Source organism: Anguilla rostrata, chromosome 1, assembly GCF_018555375.3.
Source record: "Anguilla rostrata isolate EN2019 chromosome 1, ASM1855537v3, whole genome shotgun sequence".
NCBI lineage: Eukaryota > Metazoa > Chordata > Actinopteri > Anguilliformes > Anguillidae > Anguilla > Anguilla rostrata.
Window position 1 is genome coordinate 409,225 of NC_057933.1, and position 10,776 is coordinate 420,000.

The 10,776-nt window shown below is 49.2% G+C and overlaps 1 protein-coding gene across 1 annotated transcript in view; it reads left to right on the forward strand.

Annotated features, from left to right (window-relative positions):
• Positions 1–883: 883 nt before the first annotated feature.
• wdtc1 (WD and tetratricopeptide repeats 1) overlaps positions 884–10,776 on the forward strand; it is a 13,598-nt gene continuing 3,705 nt past the window's right edge. Inside the window, exons 1-11 of the mRNA XM_064332583.1 lie at positions 884–1,197; positions 3,181–3,351; positions 4,630–4,713; positions 5,123–5,169; positions 6,606–6,717; positions 7,776–7,963; positions 8,637–8,819; positions 9,461–9,555; positions 9,836–9,951; positions 10,032–10,107; positions 10,201–10,276. Of these exons, the coding sequence (XP_064188653.1) occupies positions 3,286–3,351; positions 4,630–4,713; positions 5,123–5,169; positions 6,606–6,717; positions 7,776–7,963; positions 8,637–8,819; positions 9,461–9,555; positions 9,836–9,951; positions 10,032–10,107; positions 10,201–10,276 (1,043 nt within the window). The 5' untranslated portion in view covers positions 884–1,197; positions 3,181–3,285. The remainder of the gene's footprint in view (positions 1,198–3,180; positions 3,352–4,629; positions 4,714–5,122; positions 5,170–6,605; positions 6,718–7,775; positions 7,964–8,636; positions 8,820–9,460; positions 9,556–9,835; positions 9,952–10,031; positions 10,108–10,200; positions 10,277–10,776) is intronic.

Here is a 10,776-nt window from a genome sequence, read left to right on the forward strand (position 1 = left end):
ACCAAGAAACATACTATCATTCACGCAACAGAAAGCCTGGGCAGCGAAATACATAGGCCTACATACCAATACAAATTGGACATACACACACCTATTCAATCAATCTTGACTGTGAGACAGCCATCCACACATATATTTGGCCTGTTCATGTAGTGCATGCTTATACACAGGGCCAAGTGACTTGAAAGAACTGAGGAAATATTGGGTAGCATTGCTTTGAGATACATCTTATGTCATTTCGGTGAGGCAAGATAGCCTATATTGTTTGTAGTATCGTAACTTGGCGTCATTTTGATATCAATAGTTTTTAGTAACTTGGCATTTTTGTACGTTGAAAACGTGTTTTTTATGAGATACATACATACAGCACAGGGAGTCCCAGAACACCAATCTAGCGTTCTAAATAATTGCAGGATTGTTCCCAGCAGTTTAATCCAACTACATAAAATTACAGATGCATGGAAAAAGTTATACAAAAGGAGCTCCATAGTTATGGATTGTGGTTTTCAATATATTTATTTTCAAATGCTTAAATTAGATAAATTTGCCAAAAACATGTGTCCAATGTGCTTTCTTTTGTACAGATTTTATGTTTTATTAAAAACTATCATTACTTGTGCCATTTTCTGCTGAGTGACCGCGCGAGGCCAGGGATGAAATTCTGGGTACATTGTGGATAAGATCTTGCCACAGGATCGGATCCTGCCAGAAGCAGTAGTAGGCTGAGACACCTGCATGTGTATTTTAAGCTCAAAGAAAAACTACATGTTCCATAAGACAGTGCGACTTTAATAGTCCGCCTTCTTTGTGGAGTTCCGGAAATGTGATATTTTTATTGGTTCAGGAAACTGTCATTGTTAAATTTTGGTTGCGACAAAACATAATTTACGTTAAAATTCAGGGAAGTTCTTACGCTCGATTGTTCCGTAAGGGTGTTAGACGCCAAGACGGGCTAAGTTTAAAACATTGCGTAAGAGTTTAGAGGTAGGATCAGCATTGGCATTGCAATTTGAGAAAAACATATAGTGAAGTCTAAATTACGAAGATGAAAATACTAAATTCGAGTGTTCGCTGCTCGTTTGTCACCACGGTGGACTCTGACTTGGATTAATTTTGCTGATATTTACTAGTTTCGTGAATATATAGGACGTTTTCCTCAGAGTTACGAATTCCATCCAGCAGCAATAGGCCAGACAGGTAAGTGAGATGTGTGTATAGCCTTACTAGCGTTAGCCATCCAAACACAGTGCAGGCTAGGCAGCTAACGTTACACAGGAATGTGTGATAGACGAGCTGTCAGGTGTAAAACAGGGCTGCCTCCTTTGTAAGGCAGTCGGATATACGGCAAGATCCTGTCGTCGTAGCCAGCTGAATGCGTCTACACACTGGCGATCTTTTATTAAACTGACGGCAAGTGCGTAGCTAGCTTTTTGTTGGGACCACATAGCTAACAGCTCAACAGTGGTTGCAGTTACGTTCCCAGCAAACAAGCAGTTAGCTAACGCGAGCTAGCATGTTAGGCGAAAGGCGCCGTTGGAAGTAGTCTGCAAGCTAGCTAACTGCGTTTGTTGTAAATATGGCTAACTCGCTCGTTAGCTAGATGCCAGTTTGGCTAAATGCCCCCATGGTGTCGTTAACTGACGTTAGCGATTAGTGTTTGATTAGTCAGTTAACAACATTAGATAGTCTAGTGAATTGAGTGCATGTGTTTTTTAGCTAAGTTAACTAACGTTACATACAGATGCATTGCGTTTTCTTGCGCGCTAACAAATCAGTAGCTTAGCTCAATCGTTAAAAGAATATTAGCTCGATAGTTGAGTTTATATGAAGCTAGCAAGCACTACAGAGACAATAATAAAGCCATACGACTAATACTAGATTGTGAAATTATTCGTGGCAACCGCCACGAAAAATGTATCGTGAGTGCCAATCCGTAATATTGGCGTGTGCTAAATCAGTCGTTCTGTTATAGAGTAAGTTACAGTTGGTCAGTTATAACATCAGTCGTTTTGTATTAACTAACGTTATCTGCGCTACGAAATGTTTACAGTTTTCTTCGGCCATAGTTGTTCAGATGCATTTAGTTGTGTAGCTGTATTTAGATCTGCGTGTATAATTTCTAGATGATCTAGTAGATCTGTTGATGTGTGATGTGGGCGTGGTTACGGGGTTCGGCGGAGGTTCAGGTGAGTGCACGCGAGTGTGCAGCGGGCAGCCGGCACGTTTTCTCCCGGTTAATGCGCTTTGACTGTCTTTTAAATTTATCTAAATTCGGGCTGTGTTTAGCGTAATACAGGAGTAACTGATGATTCACTAACCTTATTCTTCTGCCCAGTTGGCTTTGCAGATGTTAGACCAGGATAGTGTTCATTGCTCTCGGCTAGAAATGGCTGTACAAAATAAGTCATTGTACCTTACTGAACCCGTGTTCAGCAGTTGTCTACGATCATGAAAATGCACTTTTGTATGTCGCTTTGGATCAAAGCGTCTGCCAAATGAATGTAATGTAATGTAATGTAATTCAGTTTAATGGCATACATTGTTAGATTTTAAATGAATTCGCCTCTGAATACATTAATACATTACCATCAAAATTATGGAGCTTTAATTCACATGGGTCAATCCCGCCAAATTATTGTGTTTAATATTCAGATGTTTGGTCAGTTTCTCTTCTTTACTGAGCACAGCCCCCCCCCCCGCCACACCCAAGGGGGGCAGCCCACACACAGGGGGTGTAGTTTATCCAGCAGTCCGTCAGTCAAGAATCAAAAACAACTTTGGAATTTGGTGTCATTTTTCAGTGCAGAGCCTTTTTGCAGGTTCCCGGAGTGCCTGTGCTCCTATACACCTGTTGAAATGAACTGTTAATCTCATTGATTCTGTGTGTGGATGTGGATTTGATTCAGTAATATATTCTGCCGTGGCTACTGTGGGTCATAACCAGGGTTTTCTTACCAAAGCTGGTAACACAGTACGGTTTGGTGGCACTGTACATATCACAGTGTGTTCAGTTCAGACTTTTTCAGTTCACAAACTATGTCTTGGAACATGTGTCAGAAGGGCTGTAATGCATAAATGATATGTTTTTATCTGTGTTCTGTCTGATTCTCTGTGTGTAAGTCTACGGTACACTGTGGCTCCTGCCGTTGATGTCTTGTATCTCCTCTCCTGTCTCTGTAGGCTGGTCCAATGTAGTGCCTCTGCAGTGGGAAAGCTCTGTCTACAGAACCCTGGACTGTCCAAATGCCCTCTGACCCCTAACCCCTGAACCTTGACCCGTACCTTATGATTTGCTGTGAGGCCATGGCTGCTGTGAACATCACCAGTAACATCCTGCACAGGCAGCTCCGGGTGAGAGACCTGCTGACAGCTGCTCCTGTAACCTTCAGCACTACTGCTACAGCTGGACCCGGGGCACTAGGGGGCACTAGGGGGCGCTGTGGGGCACGGTGGGGCATTATAGGGCACTGTGGGGCACTGTGGGGAATGGTGGGGCATTTAGGGGCATAATGGACTATTATGGATCATTGAGGGTAATTTAGGGGCTTTGTGGGGCATGGTGGGTCATATCAGGGCATTGTGTGGCATTTAGGGGCATTATGGGGCATTTAGAGACAACGTGGGGCATTTGGTGGGATTTAGGGGCAATGTGAGGTATTGTGGGTAATTTAGGGGCTTTGTGGGGCATTTAGGGGCATTGTGGGGCATTATTGAGGCCTGCTGTGTCGGCAGGCTCTCGACTCAGCTGAGCCATGTCTGCAGTCTCAGGCTCAAACACTAAGCTGCTGCTCAACTGCTGCCAGCTCTGATACCGTGTGCACAGTGTGCCAGTGGCTCTAACTGCACACAGCTCTGATACCGTGTGCACAGTGTGCCAGTGGCTCTAACTGCACACAGCTCTGATACCGTGTGCACAGTGTGCCAGTGGCTCTAACTGCACACGGCTCTGATACCGTATGCACAGTGTGCAGTGGCTCTAACTGCACACAGCTCTGATACCGTATGCACAGTGTGCAGTGGCTCTAACTGCACACAGCTCTGATACCGTGTGCACAGTGTGCCAGTGGCTCTAACTGCACACAGCTCTGATACCGTATGCACAGTGTGCCAGTGGCTCTAACTGCACACAGCTCTGATACCGTGTGCACAGTGTGCCAGTGGCTCTAACTGCACACAGCTCTGATACCGTGTGCACAGTGTGCCAGTGGCTCTAACTGCACACAGCTCTGATACCGTGTGCACAGTGTGCCAGTGGCTCTAACTGCACACAGCTCTGATACCGTATGCACAGTGTGCCAGTGGCTCTAACTGCACACAGCTCTGATACCGTGTGCACAGTGTGCCAGTGGCTCTAACTGCACACAGCTCTGATACCGTATGCACAGTGTGCAGTGGCTCTAACTGCACACAGCTCTGATACGATGTGTACTGGGGTGTAAGATAATGAGTCCTACTGCAGTTATTAGGCCAATATTTGATATCAAAATGAATTGTTTTAAAGAGATGGTGGGTCATTGTTTCATTGTAAATTTAGTCATAAGTTTAAAAAAAAAGTCTTTTAGAAAGCGGTGTTGATTCCGGTTGGGTGGGACTGCTGTGGAAATGCTGATTGCTGCTGTGCTTGTTTAGGATCAGGGAGCACTGGGCTTCCAAAGACACTACCATGTGACTGACTCCTTCATCAAGAGACTGGGATTGGAGGCGGAGCTACAGGTAATGCTACAGCCAATCAGGAGCCTGCCATGTGTGCCTGTGCTTGAGTGCAGAGTGTATGTGTTTGTGTGCCTGCATGTGATGTGCATGGTGTGGTTTATGTGTGTATAGTGGAAGAGTGTGTGTGTGAGTTTATGTGGAAGTGTGTGGGTATAGTGTGTGGATGTAGTGTGTGTAGGTGTATTGTGTGTGGGTGTATTGTGTGGGTGTGTATATGGGTGTAAATTGTGTTTATAGTGTTCAGGGAATGGAGTTTTTTTCTCTCCCCCCTCACTCCCTCTCTCTCTCTTTCTCTCTTTATTCTTTATTATCATTTTATTTTATTTGTTTTGGAGTGCTGGTTGATTTAGATAAATGTTCTTTTTATGTACACAAGTTCATTAAAGGAGTTAATTTCTCCCTCTCTCAGGGCCACTCAGGATGTGTCAACTGCCTGGAATGGAATGAGAAGGGCGAGTAAGTGCTGGAGGGGAGGGGCAGTTTGAGTTGGCTGGGGGGGCAGTTTTTAGTTGTGGGTGTGGTTATGGTAAAGGGTGTGTTTGTGGATGTGGTTAGGGTAGAGGGTGTGGTTGTGGGCATAGTTAGGGTAGTGGGTGTGGTTGTGGATGTGGTTGGGGTAGAGGGTGTGGTTATGGGCGTAGTTAGGGTAGTGGGTGTGGTTGGGGATGTAGTTAGGCTAGAGGGTGTGGTTGTGGATGTGGTTAGGGTAGAGGGTGTGGTTGTGGGCATAGTTAGGCTAGAGGGTGTGGTTGTGGATGTGGTTGGGTTAGAGGGTGTGGTTGTGGGTGTAGTTAGTGTAGTGGGTGTGGTTGTGGATGTGGTTGGGGTAGAGGGTGTGGTTGTGGGCGTAGTTAGGGTAGTGGGTGTGGTTGTGGATGTGGTTGGGGTAGAGGGTGTGGTTGTGGGCGTTGTTAGGGTAGTGGGTGTGGTTGTGGATGTGGTTGGGGTAGAGGGTGTGGTTGTGGGCGTTGTTAGGGTAGTGGGTGTGGTTGTGGATGTGGTTGGGGTAGAGGGTGTGGTTGTGAGCGTAGTTAGGGTAGTGGGTGTGGATGTGGTTGGGGTAGAGGGTGTGGTTGTGGGCGTAGTTAGGGTAGTGGGTGTGGTTGTGGGCGTAGTTAGGGTAGTGGATGTGGTTGTGGATGTGGATGTGGTTGGGGTAAAGGGTGTGGTTGTGGGCGTTGTTAGGGTAGTGGGTGTGGTTGTGGATGTGGTTAGTGTGGAGGGTGTGGTTGTGGGCATAGTTAGGGTAGTGGGTGTGGATGTGGTTGGGGTAGAGGGTGTGGTTGTGGGCATAGTTAGGGTAGTGCTTGTGGTTGGGGTAGAGGGTGTGGTTGTGGGCGTAGTTAGGGTAGTGGGTGTGGTTGTGGGCGTAATTAGGGTAGTGGGTGTGGTTGTGGATGTGGTTGGAGTAGAGGGTGTGGTTGTGGGCGTTGTTAGATAGTGGGTGTGGTTGTGGATGTGGATGTGGTTGTGGTAGAGGGTGTGGTTGTGGGCGTAGTTAGGGTAGTGGGTGTGGTTGTGGGCGTAGTTAGGGTAGTGGGTGTGGTTGTGGATGTGGTTGGGGTAGAGGGTGTGGTTGTGGGCGTAGTTAGGGTAGTGGGTGTGGTTGTGGATGTGGGTGGGGTAGAGGGTGTGGTTGTGGGCATTGTTAGGGTAGTGGGTGTGGGTGTGGATGTGGGTGGGGTAGAGGGTGTGGTTGTGGGCGTTGTTAGGGTAGTGGGTGTGGTTGTGGATGTGGTTGGGGTAGAGGGTGTGGTTGTGGGCGTAGTTAGGGTAGTGGGTGTGGTTGTGGATGTGGATGTGGTTGGGGTAGAGGGTGTGGTTGTGGGCGTAGTTAGGGTAGTGGGTGTGGTTGTGAGGTGACGGGTGTTAATGTTAACCGTGTGTTTCAGCCTGTTAGCCTCCGGCTCGGACGACCAGCACGCCATCGTCTGGGACCCCTTCCGCCACAAGAAGCTCATCACCATGCACACCGGCCACGCCGCCAACATCTTCTCTGTCAAGGTCCAGAACAAAGCACACACTCTCACACACACACACTCGCACGTAATCACACACACGCACTCACACACACACACTCACACACACACGCATTCATACGCACACATGCACACTCACGCACTCACTCACACACACGCACTCACACACGCACTCACACACACACACACACACACACACACTCACTCACACGCACTCACACACACACACTCACTCTTGCACACAAGCACGCACACACTCACACACACTCACACACACACGCATTCATACGCACACATGCACACTCACACACGCACTCACGCACTCACTCACATGCACTCACACACACGCATTCACACGCACACATGCACACTCACACGCACTCACACACATGCACACTCACACACACACACACGCGCACACACACACACACTCACTCACACGCACGCACACACACACTCACTCACACAGACTCACACGCACTCACACACACACACTCACTCACACACACACGCACTCACACACACTCACACACGCACTCTCCCAATCCCACGCACGCACTCACACATGCACTCGCGCACACACTCACACACACTCACGCACACACACACGCACTCGCACACACACTCACACACACTCGCACGCACACACACATGCACTCGCACGCACACTCACTCTCGCATGCACGCACTCACACAAGCGCACACACGCTCACGCACGCTCACACACGCACTCACACGCATGCACTCGCACGCACTCACACGGACTCACGCACTCACACATGCACACACACACTCACTCACACACACACACACTCACACAGACTCACACACACACTCACTCACACACGCACTCACACACACACTCACTCTTGCACACAAGCACGCACGCACTCACACACACTCACATGCACACGCACGCACGCACGCACTCGCACACACACTCACTCACACACACACACACATGCACTCGCGCACACACACACTCGCACGCACGCACACACGTATTCACTCACGCACTCGCACACACACTCACTCTCACTCCCCTTCTCTCTCTCTCTATCTAAACAATGTTTCCCTCTATAGTTCCTGCCCCACTCTGGGGACCGTATCCTAGTAACAGGTGCGGCGGACACCAAGGTGCATGTGCATGACCTGATAGCCAAGGAGACCATCCACATGTTCTCTGACCACACTAACCGCGTCAAGCGCATCGCCACCGCGCCCATGTGGCCTCAGACCTTCTGGAGCGCCGCCGAGGACGGCATCATCAGGTACGAGCTCAACTGCCCCGGGGTTGAGTGTGTGTGTGTGTGAGTGTGTGTGAGGGTGTGTGTGTGTGTGAGTGTGTGTGTGTGTGAGTGTGTGTGTGTGTGTGAGTGTGATGTGATGTGGTGGGTGTGATGTGGTGAGTGTGGTGAGTGTGGTGAGTGTGGTGTGAGGTGTGTGTGATGTGTGAGTGTGAGTGTGTGTGGTGTGTGGTGAGTGTGTGTGAGTGTGTGTGGTGTGAGGTGGTGTGTGTGAGTGGTGGTGTGTGTGTGTGTGTGTGTGTGGTGGTGAGTGTGTGTGTGGAGTGTGTGTGTGTGGTGTGTGTGTGGTGTGAGTGTGTGTGCGAGTGTGTGTGTGTGTGTGTGTGGTGTGAGTGTGTGTGGTGTGATGTTGTGTGTGTGTGAGTGTGTGTGTGAGTGTGTGTGTGTGTGTGTGTGAGTGTGAGTGTGTGTGTGTGTGTGGTGTGGTGTGTGTGGTGTGTGTGTGTGTGTGTGAGAGTGTGTGTGTGTGTGTGTGTGGAGTGTGTGTGTGTGGGTGTGTGTGTGTGTGAGGTGTGTGTGTGTGTGTGTGTGAGTGTGTGTGTGTGTGTGTGTGTGTGTGTGTGTGAGTGTGTGTGTGTGTGTGTGAGTGTGTGTGTGTGTGAGAGTGTGTGTGTGTAACACTCTGCTTCTTCCACAGACAGTATGACTTGCGGGAGAGCAGTAAACGCTCGGAGGTGCTGATAGATCTGACGGAATACTGTGGGCAGCTGGTGGAGGCCAAATGTCTGGCTGTAAATCCCCGTGACAACAACTACCTGGCAGTCGGAGCCAATGGGCCCTTTGTCAGGCTGTACGACATCCGCATGATCCACAACCACAGGTACCCCAAAACCGCACTTTACAACCACAGGTACCCCAAAACTGCACATTACAACCACAGGTATCCCAAAACTGCACATTACAACCACGGGTACTCCAAAACTGCATATGACAACCACAGATACCCCAAAACCACACATTACAACCACAGGTACGCCAAAACAACCACAAGTACCCCAAAACCACACATTACAACCACAGGTACCCCAAAACCGCACATTACAACCACAGGTTCCCCAGAACAATCACTGGTACCCCAAAACCGCACATTACAACCCCAGGTACCCCAAAACAACCACAGATACACCAAAACCTCACATTACAACCACAGATACCCCAAAACTGCACATTACAGCCACAGGTACCCCCAAAACATGCATTACAAACATATTTTGTAACACATTATATTACAACAGGATATTACAACACATGGGCCACAACCCCTCTGAATTTGAGCGATGTTTGAAAGGGCAGATGTGTGCTGCCTAAATAGACTGCAGTGATCCTACAGGTAACACCTACAGCACAAGAGCTTCTGTCACTGTGGGGACTGACCTCTCTCTCTCTGTGTCCCTCCCCTTCTCTCCCTCCCTCTCTCTCTCTGTCCCTCCCCCCCTCTCTCTCTTTCTCTCTCTCTCTCAGGAAATCGATGAACCAGAATGTTGCGGCAGGTGTGCACACCTTCTGCGATAGACAGAAGCCCATTCCTGACGGGGCGGGGCAGTACTTTGTAGCAGGTGTGTGCTGGCCAGAGCTGCTTACCTGCAGTCCTTGATTGGCTGCTTTACTTTGGGTTTGAGTGCGCTTACTCTGGGGACCACTAGAGGGCAGTGTTGGTGTGCGTATGGTTGTTTTACTCAGGGTTAGCTTGTGTGTACCCGGGGGACCAGTAGAGGGCAGTGGTGGTGTGCGTATGTTTGTTTTACTCAGGGTTAGCTTGTGTGTACCCAGGGGACCACTAGAGGGCAATATTGGCATGTGTATGACTTGATTCTCAGTCTCCTGCTTCCTTTGTAGGCCATCTGCCAGTGAAGCTTCCAGACTACAACAACAGGCTACGGGTGCTAGTGGCCACCTACGTCACCTTCAGCCCCGACGGCACTGAGCTTCTGGTCAACATGGGCGGGGAACAGGTAAATCCAGCCTCTGATTGGACAGTTCAGTGTTGAGAGGTGTGCCTGCCTGCGTTTGATGTGGCTGCTCCTGTGTGCAGGTATACTTGTTTGACCTGACCTTCAAGCAGAGGCCCTACACCTTCGTGCTCGGCAGGAAGTGCCATTCGACTGGAGGTACTCCCCAAATCCCCATCCTGCCAGCTGTGCCTTTAAGCCCAGTCGCCATGGCGACGAAACACCTGTGATTTTCTGTGTGCTTGCTCACAGAACCGGTGCAGAATGGAAAAACCGCCAACGGCATCCACCTGCCTGCTAGCCGCGCGCTGTCTGAGGAAAAATCTGAGCCCTATCACTCCGAACCCATCACCTCACCAGGAACCGAACCCCTTATCATCACTCAGCAGCTCCTACAGACAGTACCCCTATCACTGCAGGAACCAGTAACCCCTATTCACTCATCACCAGGAACCAGTAACCCCCTTATTCACTCACTCACACAGGAAGCCACCATACGAACCACCCCTTATTCACTCACTCACACAGGAACCAGTAACCCCCTTATTCACTCACTCACACAGGAACCAGTAAACCCCCTTATTCACTCACTCACACAGGAACCAGTAACCCCCTTATTCACTCACTCACACAGGAACCAGTAACCCCCTTATTCACTCACTCACACAGGAACCAGTAACCCCCTTATTCACTCACTCACACAGGAACCAGTAAACCCCCATATTCACTCACTCACACAGGAACCAGTAAACCCCCTTGTTCACTCACTGACTGACACACACATACACACCCACGCAGTCACTCAGACACGTACACAGACACACACAC